At 48.3% G+C, this 22,153-nt stretch overlaps 1 protein-coding gene and 1 long non-coding RNA gene across 2 annotated transcripts in view; one reads left to right on the plus strand and one right to left on the minus strand.

The window, feature by feature from the left end:
- Nucleotides 1-315: 315 nt before the first annotated feature.
- Nucleotides 316-6,097, minus strand: LOC113842913 (uncharacterized). Its single transcript, XR_003495826.3, has 3 exons — nucleotides 5,981-6,097; nucleotides 4,137-4,269; nucleotides 316-2,425 (listed from the first exon to the last, which is right to left on the minus strand). It is a non-coding gene; the product is annotated as an uncharacterized lncRNA (long non-coding RNA).
- Nucleotides 5,870-22,153, plus strand: part of SNTB1 (syntrophin beta 1) — a 114,620-nt gene continuing 98,336 nt past the window's right edge. Inside the window, exon 1 of the mRNA XM_005019042.6 lies at nucleotides 5,870-6,683. Within this exon, the coding sequence (XP_005019099.3) occupies nucleotides 6,119-6,683 (565 nt within the window). The 5' untranslated portion in view covers nucleotides 5,870-6,118. The remainder of the gene's footprint in view (nucleotides 6,684-22,153) is intronic.

Raw genomic sequence — 22,153 nt, forward strand, 5'->3', positions numbered from 1 at the left:
GTGAACAGCATTATTCCCAGTGCTCCAGTGATACCGCTGCAGTATCCCATTCCTCAGCTGAATATGTTTTCTGCTTGTTCACGAGTAGCTGTGCAGTACGAGGCATTTGTTGGGAAAGCCACAACTTCCCCTCCGACGTGGTTCTTCCCTGTGATGGCTGGGAGCAAGGTCCTGTTCCTGGTTGAGGCTTGTACTCATTGCAGTGGTGCAGAGGTCAAAGAGGCTGCCTGACCTCTTTGCCCTTCCTGTAACGGAGAAGAGGGAACAAGGTTCTTCTGAAGACATGGGACATCCATCCCGCTTGGTTCTGGAGTATCAAGATGTTGCTTCCACACAGATAGGTAGGGGAGTCCTGCTAAGGTCCTGAAGAAGTTCCAGAAGGCTCCCAGGACCATGCTGCTTCCTTCTCTTGGGCCTGGGGCTGCTCCTGGGGCACAAATTTGTGCTGAGGACATAGCCTGAGCTAAAACTCATCTTTGCAGGACAGTTTTGGAGAACTGCCCGTTTCCAAATCATAAATCCCTCTCTTCATTTGCCTTCTGCCCTAGCAGACCATCTCTGTTTCCTACCACTCTAGCAGACTGATATATGGCCCTGAGGTGAGGATATATTGCCCTACAGCAGGGGCAAACGAGCTTTTCTAGCCGAGCTCATTGGCACAAAGGGCAGCAGGCTGCAGGTGTAGACTTTTGGGGACAGATGAGCAGAAGATCCCACAGGAGATCCCAGGACAGGACGAGCCTGGAGACCTCATGGACTGTGCTTCACAGGGGGCATAGCATGAGTGGGGTGAAAGGCAGCGAGCCTCTGAGTGAGCCTCACAGCAGTGCACGGGGTTTGACAACTGTACAGCATGAGCACAAAGCCTTTGGGCTGTGGGGTCAGAGCCATGTGGATGTGACACCCAGCGTGTTAAACCCCAGTCACGTTCAAAAAATAGGTTAAGAACAGGAAAGAACAAGGTGGTAAAAATGCTTTGTTTGCTTTGACACCCAACCAGATTAACCTGTTTCTGATGAAAACCAAAATGTAGCCGAGACGTGTCGGATGAGATCTGGAGCTCCATCACCTCTTCTCCCCATTTTTTATTACACGTTCATGAACTAACTGCAATGCAAACCTCTGATCCTGGCATTTAAAACATCTCCGGCTCAGCTTTAGGAGTAGGGGGAGATTGGTATGCAAGATGTAACAACTAAATTAAGAAACTGCAAAGTGACGGAATGAAAGAAACTTGGAGCAAAAAGTGTTAATAAGCTAATGCATGGATGGAGATCTGCAGAGCAAGTGCAGGACATGAAGAAAGGAAAACCTCTGCTTTGCTACAGTGTCAACACTGTAGTTACGAACCTTTATTTTTAGTTTGTTGGTTTTAGTTCTTTCACAAAATTGCTCAAAGCCAAGGCAAACATTTTTATGTTTCTGGGCTTGATACTGCCCCTTTTAAAGTTATTTTCACAGGAGCAAGAGCTAGCCCCAGATCTGTGTGCACACAAAACCTGAATGCTTCCTGGCACCCGCGTCTGTGCTCCCTTGTGCCAGGGCTGTACATGCCAAATGGAAACGTGCTCGTTTACAGCCTGCCCCATCACTCCCCAGCTGTGGGAACATTTTCTCAGTTCGCCTCGCTGACATGTGACTCAGGTAGGTGCACATGCAGATTTCGCACACATACTTCTTTCATGTACGCACAAGTAGGCTCCTGCTTTGAAACACTGACTCCATAAAGCGCTTGCTGGCAAACAGCGACGCACTCATTTTATTTTTAAACGCTGTGATGTGCGTAAAAACCTGGAGAGCTTCAGACTAGGAAAAGGGAAACAATGCTTTCATAGTTTTGAAAATAAGCCATAATGCAACCTCCAGATTATGGAGATCTTCAGGCATTCTAAACATCTTCATTAGCCCGCCAGCGTCAGTGAGAAATGATTGCTGGCTGCTGGCTTTAAAGGCAAGGCTCCCTCAATGCTGAAGAAGGGGTGGATTGCTCAGGAGGGGCTAGGAAAGGGGTTGCCAGCCCCCATTAGCTATGATTTTTGCAAGGCATGGCACAGTCAAGTGAGAGGTGCCTCCTTTGTGAGACGGGGACATCTGGACCAGGGCTGGAGTGCCCTGATGCATCCTAGTATGTGTAGGAGGGGCTGCCGTGGAGGAACACATAGGGTTAGTTTAGGCACGCTCCTCAGAAAGACTTAAACTTGGCTGCTGCAATGCTTGGGATCACCGGAGGAACTGGACTCCCTTCCAGCTCTCATTATTTGTCGGGTTTCCAGCACTGGACTTCCGACGCCGGCCTTCCTTCCCGTCCAGATCCGTCTGCTGGGCTGCTCGGTGTCAGGGTAACAAGATGGGAACGTCATCAGCCAGACCTGGCTTCATCCAACCTCCGTCATCTGCAATGTGCTCAAGGAGCACAACCCTGTTTCTGATTTAAAGGAATTTCAGATTAAACGATTTTCAGACTGAACAATTGCTGCTACAATGGCAATGTGAAAGGGAAGAACAGCAGCGTTGGATGGATTTGATCATCTCCCCCAAAATCCTTGGAAAACTACATCCGCTACAGACTGGCACAGACAGCCATAAAGCCACAGCTATAGACAGGCTCTCCCCTGTTCTTATCTTCTCTGCCTGGAAGTGGGGTGGGAACTGCGTTCCCTGCCCTGCTGTCTGAGTGACGAGCCTGTATACGTGGCCTTGTGATGTTTTTGCTGTCAGGAGGCCAGTTTATTTACATAAAATGTGAATTCTGACCTCTTTGCCTGAAAACAGGAGGAAAACACCATTCAGCCTGTGGCGTGCCCCTTTAGTCAAAGCTGAGTCTGAAGAAACCTCCTCAGTGCCATAGTCACAACCACATCAGCATTGCTTTCCTGGACTTTTTTCTTCCCACGTGCAAGCACAAACCACAAGCCCCATCCCTTCCCTACACAGGGAGCCCTTCAGCCCTCGTTGCTGCTTTTCAGGCCTGCACTGACCTCAGTGCTCTTTGTCCCAGGGGTTTCAGTATTTTCAGAGTTTCTGTGTTTTCCAACCACCCCACTTCTTCCAGTTCACTGAGCTGCTTCTCCCACATAGCCCATTGGCTTTAACTGAGCCCACAGTTGCCCGCAGAGCAAAGCCCCATTCAGCTGCAGCTATTAGCATTATCTCGCCCAGCAATTTGTTTATACAGCGGGAGTGAAAGGGGCCCTAATCTAGTTCAGGCTTTTACTTGCTGCTAAAACACAAATGGTAAAAGGCGATTGTTTGACTTGTTTGAAAACGTCTGCTTTTCACAGCAGTCCCTTTCAAAGGGGCAAGTTATCTACAGAGATTTTGCTAAGCCACGTCCAACTGGAAGCCTTTCTAGCGAGGAAGGAGGACAGCCCGAAGTGCCGAGTGCTCTGCTCCCCCCGCCGTGCATCCTACAAATAGGCACAACCATACCACACACTGCAACTGCAGGGTGGGTAGTCACAGATCATGTCAGAAATGTCACTCTCAGAAGCTGAAATTAAGAGTTTGCACTCAGTCACATGCTGAAAACCACTAGGGATCAGCAGCTGACCTTGCACTAACAGGTTTCTCTCTTGCAAACGTTAGCATTAAACACCTGACTAAATACCCGCTTTTATCCTCCGTTCCTCTTCCTGCTGCATAAACCTGTATTTCAGGAGCGACTCTTGCAGGCGTGATTTACAGACCTGAGATGGCTGAGGACACAAATGTTGGCTGGGGTGTCAGCAGAGAAGTCTCAAGGCATCTTTTCTCCTCCTTCCCCCCCAAACCTACCCTCAGTTCACAGCCAGAAAGTGCTCTTGGGGTACACAAAGTCTTGGGTACACAAAGACAATTAGTAGCCTGTACCTCTTAGGACAGGTAAGCAATATCAGGGGTATCAAAGGGTGTCAGCCCTGCTGTCCCCAAGCTGGGAGACAACCTGGGAGACTGTTTGCCTTGGGCCTGTACCATAGCATCCCTTACACCATCTCCTTTCCACTTTTATTTCCGAAATTCAAATGGCACGTCTGTTTTCTTACAGCTCCAAGGTGGGCACAGGAGGGGGAGGAGGAGGCAGTGAATGCTGCCATAAAGCCTCTTTCATACCAGGGAACCATACACTGGATGCTGGCCCTGGGAAATTTTATATTTACCTCTGCTGGAATGGGAAAGGAAAACAGCTGGAACAAGCACAGCTCTCAGCCACAGGCGGTGCAGTTGTGGATGCACAGGAACCCCACAGGACAACCAGACACCCTCAGAAACCAGGGCAAAGCGCACGGTGTGCTGAAAGAGAATGGTGAGGCACTAAACATTTCCTTTCCTTCCAAAATTACCTTTTATAACATGACAGAAAACATCTGACTCTACTTTTTTTTTTTTTTTTTTTTTTTTTCTGGTAGATTTTCTTAAATTACTTAAAAAATACTAAGGGACACATTTCCATTAGCAGCAGTGCTGATTCTTTAGTAATTCATGAAGAAAATACATGAAAAAAATTGGCAAGAGCTGATCCCTCGGGAAACAGAAATGCCTGATTTGATAACTCAGCCTGGTCACTTGGACGAAATAAGCAACAGGGTATTGTAACCTAAATTAGGCAGCGAGAAATGCTGGAGAAAAGGGAGTGCTACAGCCGAGTCCTTTCTTGGGCTTGGGTGCCCTGTTCAGGTTCAGCGGGACGTGCTTCTTTTCACTCTAGATCCATGGCCCTGAAAACTTAATTACAGTTTTTCACCTCGCATTAATTAACATGAGAAATGAAGACACCTCTCCTCTGTCTGCTCTCTCCCCACCCACCCGTTATCCTCGAATAACCCATCCCGGTGGGTTATGGCACATCTTGGGCTCAGGTTTGCATTCCTCCGGGGGGGAGGTGCCTGAGCAGCCTTGGTGAGGCTGCAGACGGAGGAGGGTTGAGCGAGGCCTCCTTCTGCTGTCTTTCGGAGGGAAGGGAAAGCGTTTTGTGTAGCCTCAGCCCCCCAAAGTGTTGCTCCTGCTTGTGCCGAGTGCTCCTGAATCGCTGCTGTTTTCAGTCCAGCCGATGGAGGAGCTGGAGCCAGACTGTATGGAGGGGAAACTGAGGTGGTCTTGGTGGCTGTAGTGTCCCACCGTGGCACAGCAGCAGCCCCAAATTGCTTGGTGGCACCTCCAAACTGCTGGTGTGATGGTCTGGTCCTCTCTCACACCTGGGTTGGGGACCCAAGCCCCTCATCGGTCACATTATTGCATCCTAGGAGGGAGGTGAGCACGGGAAAGGCAAAAAAACGGGATGCATGGACTGCATGGGATTAAAAGTCGGTAATTGAGGGGCAAGGAAAAGAGTTTCAACACATGCGAAAGGATCCATGAAAATCATTTACTGTCTTCATCCTACAAAGCAGTGAAGTAACTTCGACTCTACGACTAAAACAGACTACCTCTGAGACACCTATTTGCTTTAATCCATTTATTTATGCGAAGAATAGACGAAAAACTGAGGAAAAACTTCCACTTTAGCCGCAGCCCCTCTGCCAGCAGCCCCTTACCCCCACCCCTCCCACCGCCCTCCTTCCCCTCACCGCCACGGCGCCGAAGCCGCGCTGTGCGGGGCGGCCACCACCGCTCCCAGCGTGTCCCCACGGCCCCAAACGCCACCCTACAAGGAGCCAGGAGCCTGGCGGCAGATCCCCCAGCCGCCTCCGAGCCTCCTTTTCCCTCAGCAGCAGCACCGAGCCCATCCGCGGCTGGGACCCCGCCACCCCCCCGCCTTCAGACGGCTGCAGCGAGCAACCGGGCTCGGAGCACGGCGCCTTCCACGCGTGTCCACCGCCCCCTCGACGGGACGAAGAGACCCCCCCCACGACCCCCACAGCCCCCGTTTTCAGCGTTTTTCGCGTTTTTCGCGGTTTTAGCCTCTCCCCCTCTCCCCAGCTGCGGGCGGTGCCGCCAGGTGCGCCCGCCCCGTCGCGGCCCCGGGGGGGCGGCCGCGGCTCCTCGCCCCACCCCGGGCTCTCACCGCCCCCCGGCTCAAGTCCGGTGGCTCCCGTTCCGTGCCGAGCCGTGCCGGAGAGTAGGGGAGGGCGGGGGGTGTTGGTTAACCGGGGGGGGGGTTAACCGGGTTGCATTCACTCGGCGTTTCCAGCATGCTCCTAAGATGGCGGTAGCGGCGGCGGGCGGCGGCGGGGGCGGCCGGGCGCAGCGCAGCGGCTGGCTGGAAGTTTTGGTGCGGGAGCGCTGGCACAAAGTGCTGGCCAACTTGGGCGGCGAGGCGCTGGTGCTGAGCGGCGAGGAGCGGCCCGACGGAGCGGCCCCCAACGGCTTGGGAGGCGATGGGGCGGCGTGCCGAGGGGCAGAAGGGGGCGGCGGTGGAGGTGCTGGTGGCGGTGGCGGTGGTGGAGGAGCGGGGGGGCCGGCGGCGGTGCGCACCGCGTTCACCGACCCCCCCGAGCAGGTGCCCGAGGCTGTGTCCAACAAGAAGAGGTGCGTGAAGGTGCTGAAGCAGGAGCTGGGCGGGCTGGGCATCAGCATCAAGGGGGGCAAGGAGAACAAGATGCCCATCCTCATCAGCAAGATCTTCAAGGGGCTGGCGGCCGACCAGACCCAGGCTCTCTACGTGGGGGATGCCATCCTGGCCGTCAACGGCACCGACCTGCGGGATGCCACCCACGACGAGGCGGTGCAGGCACTCAAGAGGGCCGGCAAGGAGGTGCTGCTGGAAGGTAGGGACGAAAGGGGCTTGGACGCGGTCCCCCGGTATGCCAAGGGTCAGTTCGGCTCAGCTGTGGAGGAGGGATGGGGGGGATGGCTCCGTGCACCCCGTACGTCCAGGCTGCTTCCAGCCTGTTTCCATCTCCCCCCAAGCCTCGCAGGGCTCCCCCCTCGACGGCAGGTTTTTGGGGTCTCAGCCCTGCATCCTCTTCCCATCCAAGGATCAGGCAGAGGAGCTCTGACCCCATCAGTTTCCGATCCCACTGTGGGGGCTCCATCACATTGTGGCATCTCTGAGCCTGTCCGCATCCCCCTTCCCACCCCAAATGCACACTTGGCCTGTCCTCGCTTCTTTTCAGCCCAGAAAGGTGGAGGGGGAGGTTGAAGGGGTGAGGGAGACCCCCAGCCTCAAAGGCAAGGGGTTGGGGGGCTGCTCCTGAGCCCACTTTCCTCCTCACCCCCTGCCACCGCCCCGCTGCCGGCTGCAGGGCTGGGGGCAGCAGGCTCGGATGGGGCTGGCAGTGCCCTGCATGAACTGGCCCCAAAAAGCGCATGCTTTCGTTTCTCAAGGGGAACCGAGGTGGTTTTGTTCTTACAAACAGCTTCAAAGTCGCCTCCGGAGCGAGGAGCACAAGAGGGAGGAGTGCAGGGATGGTGACCCCAAAAGGGGACCTCTGTTGGCGAGGGGCTGAGCAGAAACAGGACAGAGCTCCCCAGGACACTCAGCTCATGAGGGGAGAGGTGTTCACAAATGCGCTTATCCTTGTCTTCTCCCCAGGGTTCACGTAGTTGCTGGACCTGAGAGAATGAGCAGCTTCAGCAGTGCCCTTGGCACAGGTTTGATAAAGTGATCCCATATTTGCCCACAAGTTCATTTAACTGCAGGTCAGTGGCATTGCAGCGTGCTGCTGCACCATCCCTTGTGCCACCGCCTTCCTCTAGCCCCTGGGTGCTCCTGCCTCGGCGTCCCCATGCCTGTAGGTACCAGACGTTGTTTCACGTGTGTCTCTTTTTTATTCGGAGCAGCGGAGGGAAGCACTGCTGCCGGTTAGGGGATGCACTTGAGCATCAGCTGCAGCCAACCAGCTCTGGCAGAAAGTTACAGGAAAAGCTTGAGAATTGGGTCTGTGCAGTAAAGAGGGCAGGCGAGCAAATTTCATCTGCAGCAGCGTCTGCTGAGAAACTGTTTGGTGTTGTCCACATTGCAGGGAGAACTTGGGGCTGAATCCCTGCCTGGTGAGGGTTCAACAAGCTCAGGGCTGCTGCATCCCCCCTCTGTGCACCCTGTGCTTGCATGACAAAACTCTGTCATTTCCCTGCTTGCTGAACCGCGTACAGAGACAGCCGCGAAGCCTTCATGTGAACTCCTCGTTGGGGTCTGAATGGAGCTGTTACGTCTAAATTCTGCCACTGGTTTGTTTACACAGCACAAGGGCTCCCTGGGGTGCAGGCCAGACAGCAGCTGACCTGTGGTGTGATCTAACGAGGAATGCAGTGCGTATCGGGCTTGCAGGGCTCTCCCTCCGTGTAGTGCCTGCAGTAACAGCACCTGAACGCACTGCTACTGCACGAGCCTGTTAAAAAAACTCAGTTTTGCTCCCAGAAAGAGCGAAGATGAAGCTGTTTCAGCAGGGATGCTTCACACCCTCCTTTTCTCCACTCCTCTGGCCACTGCAGCGGTTTCCTTGCATTTCTTTGCTCCGTGGAGGTGTAGGCTGATGTGTTTCAGTGGTTGTCTCTGCAATGGAATTTGTGATTTGTAAATCGAGAGCCTGTGTCAGTAGTCATCCCTGTGTGTCGTTAAAATATTCAGGCACTGAAATCAGTATTTTGTCCTGGCTTTCTCTCACTGTTTTAGCAGAGGATCCAAAGTCAGGACTGTCCCCAGTGTTGCCCCAGGAGGTGCAGGAGCCTCTCTGCACGAGTGCCTTGTGTAAGCAGGCAGTTGGAAACGATTCTCTGAGATTCAGTTTCTCACTTTGGAGCTCTTTCTTCCGTAGCACGGTCTAAAATGGTCTTTTTATTACTAGAGGAAGGAATATCCAAAAGTTCTTTTTTCTCTCTCTTTGAAAGTATCAGAGGGAGAGCCTTGGTTATCCTTGCCTTGTGGACTATAGGAATTTGCTGTTTCCTGACTTCTTGGGGAGCTCTGCGTTACAAAAAGCTCTGTGTGTTGGGGAAGGCACATGCACAGTTCCTCCCTGAGATATTCCTCCAGTTAGCAGGGCATTGCCAGCGCTCATTTCCAGTGCCAAAATGTAACATTTGCATTTTTAGGGAGTTTCTGAGACTTGTGCTCATGCCTTGCAGAGCCGAAAGGCTGAATTTGGTTCAAAGCAATTGAAGAGGCATGGCAAGGCGCCAAGCATGAGAGGCAAATTTAAGGGTATGAGAGGGAGACAGAGGGCTCCTGGTATTGTCCAGGGCTTTGTGTGCTCCTGGGAAGGCTCCTAGGGTTGTGCATTTGCTGGAGGTTGTCAGCAGTGAAGATGCGGTCAGCGTGGCTCAGCACATCCCACGTCAGAGCACTGGAGCCCTGTTATACGGCGTCCTTCCTAAAACTGCTTGCTCAGTGAAACGAGGCATTCACCAGCTCAGCACTAAGCTGCCATCTCTCCTGCATTCCTCTGCGGGGAGGAAGGGAGCAGAAAATCCCTCGGCAGTGCCCCTGCGTGGGAGGCAGGGCTGGCACTGGGGGGGGACGGGCACAGGACGGTCTGCACACAGGGCAGTGCGAGATTTTAACACTTGCCCCTTTTGCCTCCTTGATTGCCGTCTCTGAGCTGGTGGAAATGGAAATTGTTTGCTGAATGGCTGGGGGTGGCATGGGTGCAGTAGCTGTGCCGGTACAGGGTGGCCCAGCTGCAGAGCTCCGTGGGAGAGGTCTTGCTCTAACAGATATTGGCCATCCTGGGTTGTTCTGTCCCCTCATTCTCCACCCCTGAAGGACATGGGTCTGTCACAGCCCTCGTGTACACTCCAGCTACTGAGCTGAAGTCATATAAATCAGTTCCTTCTTCCAGGGCTGACTGGCCAAGGTGCCTTGCGAGCAGGTGACACTTGGTAAGTGGAAGGGAAATCGGGCAGCACTGCCAGAGGAGGAGCTGGGAGGCAGAAGGTTCAAGAGGTGGTGATGACGATGCAGTTACACTCGAAGAAATACTGCTCTCTCCTCATCTGTAGGGGTGGACCTCTTCTGCCTCCAGGGTTTAATTTCCTGCTGGCTTTCCATCACAGCCTGGGCATGGCTGCAGGGGAGCAGGGGCAGGGCAAGCACCAGTGTCCAGCTTGTAGTCCTGGCTTTGATTTTAGGTGTTTGGGACACACAGGATTTAACTTCTCACCAGCATTCAAAAAAGCAAAGAATTTTTCTACGTGAGAGACAAGACAGCGTCCTTATGTGCTGGATATTGTGTCTTTTCCTGACTTGCTAAAAGTGTGCAGACAAGCTTCTGAGGATGGTGGTGCCAGGTGTGCAGCAGGAGAAGAGCATCTTCTTGGCATTGCTAGAGTTCTTCATGGATTTGAGCAATTCTCAATTAAACTAATACAATTGCAAGGCAGCGGCTACAGCTCCCGTGAGACGAGGCTCTTGCGGTCTCCCTGGGTTTGCAGAAATTGCCCACGGAGCTGCAGCCACTGGCATGGTGAATTTTAGCGTATGGACAAATATAGTTATCTTCTGAGGGCCTCTTGGAAGTAATCCACAGATTTAAAGCAGTCTAAGAAAAGCGTGATGTTCTGTATACTGCAGTAACACGTGTTATTCTCCAAGCAGTATCTCTGTAAGAATTGTAACAATACTTCCTACCCCTTTGAAATGTTTTGTTGACGAAACAAAAGTGATTCTGCCTGCCTTTCAGTCCTTTTTTTTCCCAGTAAAGTACTGACAATGAGAGATTTGGGGGGGTTAAAATACATTATTTAACCAAGGAAATGTGTCCCTTGCAAGTGTAGAGGGAAAATGAGACACGGGACGCTTTGTAAGTGCCTACCTCGTGCAACTGCTTTGTACAATTAGGGCTGTAAATCTCAGTGATTGCAATTTGTATGCATAGCTACTCCTTACAGTTCCAGTAAATGTATGGGGAAAACGCTCTGTTTGTTTGTTTGCTTGCTTTTATTGTTCCAGCAGATACACAGGTAGGGAAATGCTTTGTACTTCGGGGCTGTGTCATATTTCATACACCATGTAGCTGCCCTTGGCACGCATCTGCTTGAAAGTGAAATTGAAAGGTAAAGGAGGAGGTAATCTTGTTCCCGACCATACGAGAGCTGAGCAGTGCCTGTGAATCTCAGTTTGGATTGTTTCAGCTGCCTGCAGCTGATGGGGAAGCTTGAGTGGGAACACTCGATGTGTCTTTCATTGATTAGATTAGATTACAGGCTAATTTAGCAGTCCAGACAGTCCGTATCACCTTTCACAGATAAGAATCAGTACATCCTCTTTGCAGTAAATCTGGTTCAAGCCCTCTTTCTCAGTTACTGTAAAGAAAATAAGGCAGTAGGGGATTTATTTGGACTGGGTGCAGGGTTCTCCCCTCACCCCCCAGCTTGGAAATTAGTCTTCCTTACGGCTTAGTATTGTCTCCTTCAAGGTGCTTAGAAGATTAAATATATCGAGGGGATTGGGATTCGATTGCACATACAAAGTCTGGGTACCTGTTAAGCATCACTAGAAAAGAAGCATTTTCTAAAATCCTAGCGTTTAATTCCTTTGTGGAAAATTGAACCGAAAACTTGGTATAACTCTGTGAAAAATCTTTAAACCATTAGACAGAATGAAATATAAAAAAAAGTGGAAGCTTTCACTATAGTTAATAAAACAGTATTTGTACTTTAATTTTGCCAGGGTAAAAATTTTCACTGAAGGGCAGTCTCACCCTCCCAGGAATGTGGATGATGATACGGGATCATGAACGGTACTGTCCCCATCCCTGTCCCACTGGATTTGGATGGGAAGCGCTCTCCGTGTGTCCACCTCAAGGGAGCTGGCAGGGTATCCCCGTAATACAAACCGGAGTCTGGCTTTGGGACAGCCCAATCGAGGCAACTTTGCTGTGAAATTTTACGTAGCAGGCTTTGCAGCACGATGACAGGTGCTGATCCCAACAGGCTGATAGTTCCAGATAGAGGTTTGGTAGGGTTGGAAGGTTTTTTGTTTGTTTGTTTGTTTTTAACTTTCGTAATCTCACTGCCTTCATAACACATGGTGTGGAGGCTTCTCGTGGTAGTAACTTATGTGTAAATTTGACTTGAAGTATAGCATTCATTTGTGTGCATCAGAGTTCCTGAGAGTTGGAGAATTTACCGTATCTATTTGTAATCTGTTCCTGTGGTCACTTACTTCCAGGGTTTAAGAACATGTTATTTCCATTCCGTTTTTCTAATTTAGATTTCTGATCATAGGATTATTTTGTACTTTATTCTGCAAGATTATGTTGCCATGGCTACTTGTTAGAATCGGTACAGCTACTTCAGTAGAGGGGAAATTGGAGGAAGCAGCAGTTCAAGAGAGCAATAGCATACGTAAATGAACAAAATACGATGGGAACAAAGGTGTCCAGGTAATGCACAGGAGACTCTGGCTTTTCAAGTCTGAAATAATTCTTCAGGCACCTCCAAAAAATAGTTGGTTAAGAAGGGATGGTAGCTGTGATTCATGGGAACATGGGAACTTTTAACTATATTGTCATATTACAGGCTGCAAAAGGGTTTAGTGAGTACTGCAGAACACAGTTTTGTTGGTGTTCATATGATGGGTGGAGGTGAGTGAGATTCATCTCTCTAACTGCCTCTCGACCCCTCCGTTGGTCTCACCACAGCACTTGTAGCTGGTGTGAAGTGAGCTTTGCTCTTTTGCTCAGCTGTGTCACCTCTTCAAACTTTAAACTGTGCCGAGCAGAAAGAAATCCCGCTGTCAGCGTAAGCTGTTGGGGCTAAGGGTCTTTGCCAGCACATCTGTACTTAATGACAAGCAGGGAGAGAAAGGCAGTGTTGGGGAAGATTGGGAAACAGCTAGAAATATTAGGAATAAATAGTTCGTTTTGTTACAGGCACAAAGTTTTTTGTAGAGATTGGAAGGAACATCAGGGAGTGGCAAAGTTCAGTACATGCCTCGAGAAACATCACCGCATGGAGTGGGTTAGATGTGTTTGGGATGATGCATGCTTAATTTGAGCTAGAGAAGTTTGTGAGAAACTGTGAGGGCTCTAGAAATCAGAGTGCAGCATGTAACATGTGCTACATGTTGGAAGGAGGGTTATGAGCCTGCTTCATGCTCTTAAATAGGCTGCTGTCAGTTGCTATTTTGCAGGACCAAGAAAACTGCTCTGTGAGGCTTGGTCTCCATGCTTTAAAAGTTAGTTAATCCATTCCTTGCCCTCTGTGCCTTGCACTATTAGAAGAAAGAGGATTCACTGAAATTACGGCATCCAGCATCCTGCAAATTCTGAGTACAGCACCACTGGGTAACAAACTAGGATGCAAAAGTTTGTTAGCTAGCTCTGCTTGCAGAGAGAAAAAACAAAGTTGGTCTGTGCACCATCCACTCAGCTATCAAAATCTACTTTTTGCCAGAATGTAAGTTAACAAACTTGCTTACAAAAAGTTTAACCAACTGTGAATTGTCCTTCCGATTGCTTCACCGCTAGATACTGCCTTGCTGTTGGGTTAGGTTTGTTCCATCATGCAAATTAAATTAAGGGACATAATTTCTGAATAACTGTTTGGCAGACTTGGACTTCTGACTGCTGCTACTGTACACTTCTGTTATGGTCTGGCTTTAATTTTGTCTGTCTAGAACATGAACTACTGAACTGGTTATGGCTCTCACTGCGCCTATGCTAAGGGCACGACACAGTAGGTCACTGCCAAAGTAGCACATCTGTATTGTAGCAATTGGGGAAAATGGAGTTCTTAATTGTAAGGAAATGAGCCAGAACGGTAGACGTGGAGAAACTGTCTCTGATTAGAAGTGATTAACATATGGCATGCTCCTTCTAAAAATGTTATGCAGCTTTTTGCTGAACTGCTGGAAGTCATGCTTGTTGGCGCAGCTCTAAAAGTCATCGTATAAATTCAGCTCTGTTTATTTCCTCACTGTTCTCAGGGATGTTTCAGTTGAAATCTTCAGATGTGTTGGAGCACCGAGTCTGCTCCAGGCATCATGAAGGTGAGTGACGTCTGTGGATAGCTTCTGGTCACTTTAACAGCATGAATTAGTGTAAATTCACACGATGGTGTAAATATCTGAGAACTGGGATCCTTTTCCCCAGTATGTGAAAGTTACGGATATATCCTAACATAAAAATAAATGAAAAAGAATAAAAAGGAACAGTATCAGGATATAAATACCCTTCTGGCAAAGGAGGCACAACTTAGCTGATTTGCTCCAAGAGATAATATAACCTCATGTGACTATTTGTCAGCCTCATGTGCCCTTTCAGGGAAATATGGCCATTAGTTATGCTTTATGTTCCATTTGCCATAGGCATATTCTGATGGTGTAATAAAGATTTTGGCTTTTGACATAAGCGAGTAGTTGCAAGGGAGTAATGAAAGATATACCATGGAAATAACATATCTCCACTCTTGTCAGATGATAGTTATTTCAATAATAGCCATTTCCAGGATGATTTACTGTATTATCACTTGTGTTTTGACTGTCACTGGCTCTGATTCTGCAAGGGGAGCAAGAAACAGCTGCAAGAAGGTGAAGGTGCTGGAGAGGTTTAGTGTTGTGCAGCGTGTGGCTTATGAGATCGCGTGTAAGCTAATAGTTTTAGCTCAGACAGCGAGAGTTTATCTGTTTATCCTGGAGTTCAGGCTTTAGTCACTGCAAAACTGCCTGGCAGGAGGGCTGAGCCCGCGGTGGGGCTGGCAGGAAGGCAGAGGATGACGTGAGTGCCCTCCTAGCGGGCAGCTTCCCGTTGGTCTTACTCTTGCCGGGCAGGAGCCAGCAGGAGCCTTCTCTCACGGACCTGAAGCCAAAGGAGGGATTTAAGTATTGGACGTTCAGGAGTATTTTCCAGGAATGAGATGAGCAGGATTTGCCTTCAGTGCTTGCTGCGTATTTATTTATTTATTTTTTATGAATGTCTTTATAGCTTATTGGGGATGCTCTGGGCATTAAAAAAAAAATAAAATAAAGGTTTCTAAATTACTGTTGTTTGCTAAAGAACACGTTATCCATGGTGATTGTCAGCCCCTTTTGACCTGTTTGCCCTGTCTTATGCAGTGGCAGACTTCCCTGGTACATGATTTCCATCAGGGAAGGGTGATTGGGATGGAAAGGTGTCTCCAGAGAACCAGCAAGATTCTTAAAGGATTATGTGTAATGCAATTATGTACCTATGCACACACACTGCACGACGTATTTATTTACACACCTCTATAATGAACAGCCCCAGCAGTAGGCATGCCTCATTTTGGCCTCGACCTTGCAATGTCAAGAGGAAGTGGTGGATACTGCACCTGGCGCGGGGCAGCCCTGGATATATCTACAGATGAGAGGCTGGAGTGCAGCCCTGTGGAAAGGGATCTGGGGGTTTTGGGTCACAGTAGGCTGAGTATGAGCCAGCAGTGTGCCTTGGCAGCCAGGAGGGCCAACCCTACCCTGGGGTGCATCAAGCACAGCACTGCTAGTCGGTTGATGGAAGGGATTGTCCCAATATGCCCTGTGCTGGTGTGGACTCAAGAGCAACCTTGAGTCCTGTGTGCAGTTTTGGGCACCACAGTATAAAGAAGAACATAAAACTATTAGAGAGTGTCCAAAGGAAGGCTACAAAGATGGTGAATGGTCTAGAGGGCAAGATGTGTGAGGAGGCACTGAAGTTTCTTAGTTCAGTCCCGAGCAGAGCAGGCCGAGGGGAGGCCTCATGGCGGCCTGCAGCTCCCTCACGAGGGGAGCGGAGGGGCAGGTGCTGAGCTCTGCTCTCTGGGGACAGCGACAGGACCCGAGGGAACGGCATGGAGCTGGGACAGGGGAGGGTCAGGCTGGGGGTTAGGGAAAGGGTCTGCACCCAGAGGTGGTTGGGCACTGGGACAGGCTCCCCAGGGCAGTGGTCACGGCACCGAGCCTGCTGGAGTTCAAGGAGCATTTGGACAATGCTCTTGGACACAGGGCCTGTTTTTTGGGCGGTCTTATATGGAGCCATGAGTTGGACTCGATGATCCTTGTGGATCCCTTCCAACTTGAGATATGTTATGATTTTGTGATTGTACATGGTTGAGGACCACATGGATTGAGGCCAGTGTGGTTGCACCCCTTTGGCATGGAAGGGCCCCTGGTACCCACTGGGTCTCTGCGAGGTCAGCTTTGTGGGCTGTACCGATTCAGCACTTCATTAGCAGGCCCTATGTATTGCACCACTGGAAAACCTCTTCCAGAGCGGGGGATGTGTCTGGTTGTGATCTGTTGGATGAATTCAGGAAGCTATACTTAGTGCAAGGGAAAGGGAGTGAGCTTCAGGCTGGAAAGAATCAAGTGATGACAGCAAGCTCTTTGTGAAGAGCTCCAGGTGTTATTACTATGCTTTGCCTAAATTAAACCCATCTAGAAATTAGATACTGCTCAGGTAAATAGCCTGTCAAAGTACTCACATACCTCAAAGTCTACAAACAGCTGAGGAAGTCCTGAGCGTGCCGGCAGGGAGAGACATGAGCAGCACTTAAACCTGCAGACAAACCTCAAGGTGCAAGATGCTGCAGCTGATCTGTTCAAAGCCCCTGCTGCTCTCATGGCTTTTGGAGGCCTCTTCTTTGTAGTGGTAGCTGTCAGATTGCAGCCTGGTACCAAGATGCTTACAGACAGAGGGCTCTTGTCTGGCTCCAGGGAGGAAATCTGTATTCCTGCCTTAAAAAAGGTTATAAAAAAAAGCTCAGAGCAACTTCAGTCGTCTTTATGTTTGTGGAACACTGGAGGAGTGTCCAGCCAAAACAGCAATAAAAGAAAACAGCGTTTTAATTCAGGAAGAATGCAAGTGAAAGCAGATAGTTTTTAGAAGTTCCCAACCCATTGAATGAGCGGCTGTCTGTATAAATAAACCAGACCTACATGATATATGAGGGCAGGTCGTAAAGAAAACATTGCAGTAACAAACTAGAGGAATTTCCACTTAACGCATTAAAATCAGCCCTGAAAGGCTCCATTAAGGGAAGCCATAAATTGAAGTTCTGAGAGATAGCTTATAAAATATCCCTGAAACTGAAAATGATCCTCTGTCAGTTTTATGTTTGCCTTTCACTGTGTTGTATCTATTTTAATAAACATGTGGGATAGACTAGCAAAAGAGGAGCACTTTGTCTGTGAAGCCTTGAGGAAATAAATACTGAGTTAGGGCATATTGTAAATTTCACCCAATAAAAATAAACTTAAATTGATTCTGGGGTTTGCGTGTATAAGGACTGCTATGCTGTGTTGATCTTATTTTATATATATTGAAGTTTTCTGCTGGGCATACCTTGAAATGTTGGTATTAAATACCTGACTTTTCATTCAAGTGCTGCCAGAGCTTTCCGTCTATGTGCAGAAGTAGTATTAAGACCTTAGAAGGGTTTCAAGGCTCACACTCTTAAAATAGTATTGAGGAACAAATACCTTTTGGTTTTTGAGGGAGGAAAGGGAGGGTTGTCCTGGAAAGAAAACCCACTAGTTTCTACAGGAATCTTTATGATGTTTTAACTTGAAACAACATTTTATATTCCGAAAGAAAGCAATTTGCTTTCAAAAGGTTGATTTGAACTTGCAATTAAAAACTTTTCCAACTGAAAGTTTCTGTATGGAGTAGCAGGCAGTCACCAATGTACGTTCTCCACTTGCAGAATCTCTGTAATCATGTCACGCTTATCAACATGACATTTTCGTAGCTAAAAAGTTTTGACCAACTCAATGAAGTATTTTTTTCTCGTCTCGTTAAAATATGTTGTTCATTTATGTAAGTGAATGTATTTGTTCTGTTCTTTGGAGACTTGAGACGTGCTGTTCTCCTAAATCACTTTGTTCTCTTGCTTTTCAATCAATACACACATGGTAAGAAGTGGATAAGGACATGTATTTGTACGAGCCAAGACAGATACACTTCTAGTGGAGAAGTCACAAGTGATGTACTACGTGAATTCCTATAGTCTGTTTGTGTTTGATCTTTTCAATTACTCATGGTTATGGGGGGATGCTGCTTTATTTCTGTGAAGCTTACAGTAGAAACCTTGAATACAGAGGGAGATGAAGAAGAAATTTCTCAAGTCTCTAAAACTTGCCTAAAATAGCTCTTCTAGGTGTACCTTTAATAATATCTCCTCAATGTAGCTGTAAATTAAATTAGACATTGCCTGCAGGTGCACCACTTCACTCAGTTGAAGACTTACTTGGAGCTCTGTGTGTCTAAATGAATCAAGAAAAAAGAAAAACCCAATGATAAAACCCAAAAGGGTGAAGAATGATTTCTGTGGGGGAATGTGAGATGCATAATTTTCTTTCTTGATTTTCTCTTTGTTTATTTCTGTTTGTTTGTGTGATGCTGGTTAAAGATACTTAAATATTGCTGCTTAATTCCAGAGCTCAGCTAGCCTTGGTTCAGGCACAGCTACTAGTTGTCCATCACCTGTATTGCACTGGCACAAGGTACAAGTGGATACACACATACAGTGTACTCTCTGAAATTGCTTGCATGTTGTACATGCATTGGCTTGTATGCAAGGCACAATTTGTTTGTTGCCACTGCTATACAGATTACGTTAATTGTTCTATGAAAATAAAATAGAGTCTTGATTATAGCTGTACTGAAGGAATCTCAGGGTTGATATATCTGCCTAAAGCTGGAGCACTTCATGGAAAGCTGCACTTGCTATTTTATTTTATTTGGGGCTGTGTTCCCCACCCAGCTGCATATCTGGGTCTGGCTCTCTGCAGCTGAACAGGCGATGGCCAGGCTGCCAGGGACACCCTGCCGTCTGCCGGAGTGTGCTGAGACAGGGGAGGGAAAGGTGAGAGAGCAAAAGCTGCCTTCTGTTCAGGTTGGCATGAATTTTCCTGTTGATTTCAGTGGGAGTAAGTTATCAACCTTGGGTGTTTTTTCTTTCTTTCTTTTTTTTTTTTTTATATTAGTAGGCAATATTGATATAAGTCACTGATGGGAAAAAAGTCCTGATGCGATTTTATCCTGTCTCTCATACCTATTGCATTAATTCACCTTTAAAACAACACGGGTAAGTCTTTGGTCCTTACTGGGTGTTGATTCACTTTGTTGTCTTCCTACATAGCTAAAAGGAGCTGCTCACAAGTGGTTCAGATGAGACCCTGTGTGAATGTGCTGCCTTCCTGGGCTTAGCAAACCTCGCTCCACACTGCTCCTCAGCAACCTGTTCACCTCCTTCTTCGTATCCTTCTTCCTCCCTAATGCCTGATGAATAAAAAAGCTTTGTAAAGTTGACCCAGCAGCAGTTCAGTCTCTGAGCATGGTCATTTTACGCAATAATAATTGATTAAACAATTGCAATTTCTTAATGTAGTGCGGCTCACAAAGGTTGAGTAATTCAGCACAGCCAAATCTGGGCCAGAGCTTTGGATCCTTGGTGCAAATTAGAAAAGCATTGAAAAGCTACTTCTTCAAACTTCCATGATTTGCAAAAACTAAGGTTTCTTTTAAAAAAATACAGGGTGACAGGAGATTGTGTATCAACAGCTTTCCAAAGGATGATCCATATTTTCTTTTTTTTTCTTTTTTTGTCTTTTCCTTTCCTTAGTCCTTTCCTTTCCTTTCCTTTCCTTTCCTTTCCTTTCCTTTCCTTTCCTTTCCTTTCCTTTCCTTTCCTTTCCTTTCCTTTCCTTTCCTTTCCTTTCCTTTCCTTTCCTTTCCTTTCCTTTCCTTTCCTTTCCTTTCCTTTCCTTTCCTTTCCTTTCCTTTCCTTTCCTTTCCTTTCCTTTCCTTTCCTTTCCTTTCCTTTCCTTTCTTCAGAGCATGGCTCTGAGCTCTGCAACAGCAGATAAGCTTTGAAAATAATGTCTAATGGGGAGCAGGAAGCACTGTGTGGTTTTGGAGACAACAAATGTAGTTTCATGTGAAAGTAGGTTTGTAGGGAGTTACATTTTTCTCCAAAAAGCTGCACCCAGCAGAAACGTGGCATTTCTCCTGTTGAGCAGGATGATGGTAAATGCCTACCCGCCTTCCCTGTAGCACTGTCACTGTATGAATACTTCTCCAGGAGAAACTCCAGTTTGCTGCTGAGCCCTCTTAGTGCCATTGCAGTGTATATAATGCGGGATGGTGGCAGTCCTTGGAGATATTCTAGGTTTGCAGAGCACACCAAACCCAGAGCCTCTGTGCATCTTCTCCCCAACCTCCCAGCATTTTTCTGCACATCATTCACCTCCTTTCTGGCTTCCAACTGCATCATTTAGGATGCAAGGCAACGTTCGTAAAAGTTTGATGCTTATCAGCCCGATCATGCAGGAAAATCCGCAGTTGTGGCTGGATAAGTAATTGCATAAGCAAAATGTTCGCTTGCTGCCTTGATCCCCCCCCCCCCCCCCCGAACACTGGCAGATTCCTGATGGGGCTGAAGGCTGGGTCACAGAATCACAGAATCATCTAGGTGGGAAGAGACCTCCAGGATCATCGAGTCCAACCTCTGACCTAACACTAACCAGTCCTCCACTAAACCATATCACTGAGCTCTACATCTAAACATCTTTTAAAACCTCCAGGGATGGTGACTCAAACACTTCCCTGGGTCCAGGAAGGCTCCATCAGCTGCTGCTGGCCTTCTGCCTGGCAGCCAGGCCCAATGGTTCGCTTTATCTCTGAGGATGTGCAAAGCTGCAAGTGCAGTTTAAGAGTGATTGAAAGGTGACAGACATGGGATCGTGGCGGACACTCCATAAGCTGCAGCCACGCTGTATTTTTGTGTCTGTGCTCTTGGGAGAGCGTGGCTTAGCTCAGGAGCTCGGTGGTTTCCAGGCCTGGAAGGGAACCCAATTACCTTGGATTTTTTTTTTTTACTTTTTTAGATGTAGGCATCATTAGAAAATACAGTGAGTTGAAGCTAACTGCTAATTTTAAACCTGTAATCACAGCTCTGGAGCATAGCAAAGAAAGCTTTTACTGTATTACATGAAGAACGCCCAGTTAAATATAAGAACCGATTCAGAAAAGTCCAGCGAGACACAGCTCTGCAATGATAACACCGTGCTTTTTGAACATTTATTTCCTTTATAAATGGCAGCGAAAAGATCATGCGGGTCTGATTCAAAAGGCTCTTGAACTGCAGTGCCCCCAGGCATCAGCTCTGTGGGGTTCAGCTCGGACTGGATGCCGGCTCTGAATAGCCCTGCTGTAGGCTCGTGTGAATCACAGCAGCAAAGGAGACTGCTGCCTCTTCACCCTTGAAATTAAGGTTGGATATGAAGTATAGATGCAAATATTCTGCTTCCCAGGCTGGAGCGGGATGGCTGGGGGTGAGGACAGCCAGAACACCGTGACCCCTTCCTATGGCACGTGCACCACGGCTGATGTTTGCTCTTCTCTACACACCCTGGTCCTGTAACCACTTGGATTCAGATGACCTCTGCAAAGACTGAATGCTTGAACTGATTTCACTGAAGCTAGCTTTGGGTAAGGCTAGGCAAGAAGAGGACCCATGATTTTGTGTTCCTCTTCTGTGGGCATATGAGTGCTGACACAGCTATGTAAATATGTAAAATAGCTGCTTGCTATCGAGCCTGTCCAAGCTAAAGGTGAGAAGAAGTGTTAACATTTTTATTATTCGCCCCCTCCCAACCTAAGCCGCACCAAAGCAAGCAAGCAAATGGTAGTGATTGCCAAAGGGAGAAGTGCCGTGCGTAGCTTTTTCCGCTGGAAAAAATGTAAGCCTGGTTAAGATCTTTTTAAAGAGTAGCAAGGGCAATTATACAAATTAAACTCCAATTTACACATTTTGAGACTTTCATGAGCACTTTATGTAAGTGCTCTCAAAGCACGACGTTTAAAAATGATTGAGTTTGAGATGAGGAGTCTCTGGGGAGGTGGGACAGCTCCCGTGGTCTTTTCACCCTTTTCCCCCTTAGGCTCCAGCCCGTGCACAGCCAGCGGTTGGAGCCAGGCAGGGAGGCCCACATCCAAATCTGCAACAGACTGGGCTTTGTGTCCTGAGCACAAACACCCCTCTTCTTTCCGAGGGAACGGGCAAAAGGGGATCTGACCCAGAGCCACCGGCTGTTTGTGGCTTGTCCGTCAGCGAGCGCCAGACAAGTGCCTGCTCTGTGTCGCTGCTAAAACCAGCCACCGAGCAGGCAGCTAAACAAGTTGGGCTTTATTAGCCTGGGTTTAACATCGGCCAGGGGGTGTTTCAGCTGTGTCACAGGACTGCACAAGGAGCCTCCCTTTGCTGTTTTTCGTCTCCCGTTCACAGCTCACAATTTTTACCAAGTGTGGCGCAGTTTGCAGCACCTTCCATCCTCAGTGACAGAGAAAGGAGATGTTCG

Source organism: Anas platyrhynchos, chromosome 2 (assembly GCF_047663525.1).
Source record: "Anas platyrhynchos isolate ZD024472 breed Pekin duck chromosome 2, IASCAAS_PekinDuck_T2T, whole genome shotgun sequence".
NCBI classification, from domain to species: domain Eukaryota; kingdom Metazoa; phylum Chordata; class Aves; order Anseriformes; family Anatidae; genus Anas; species Anas platyrhynchos.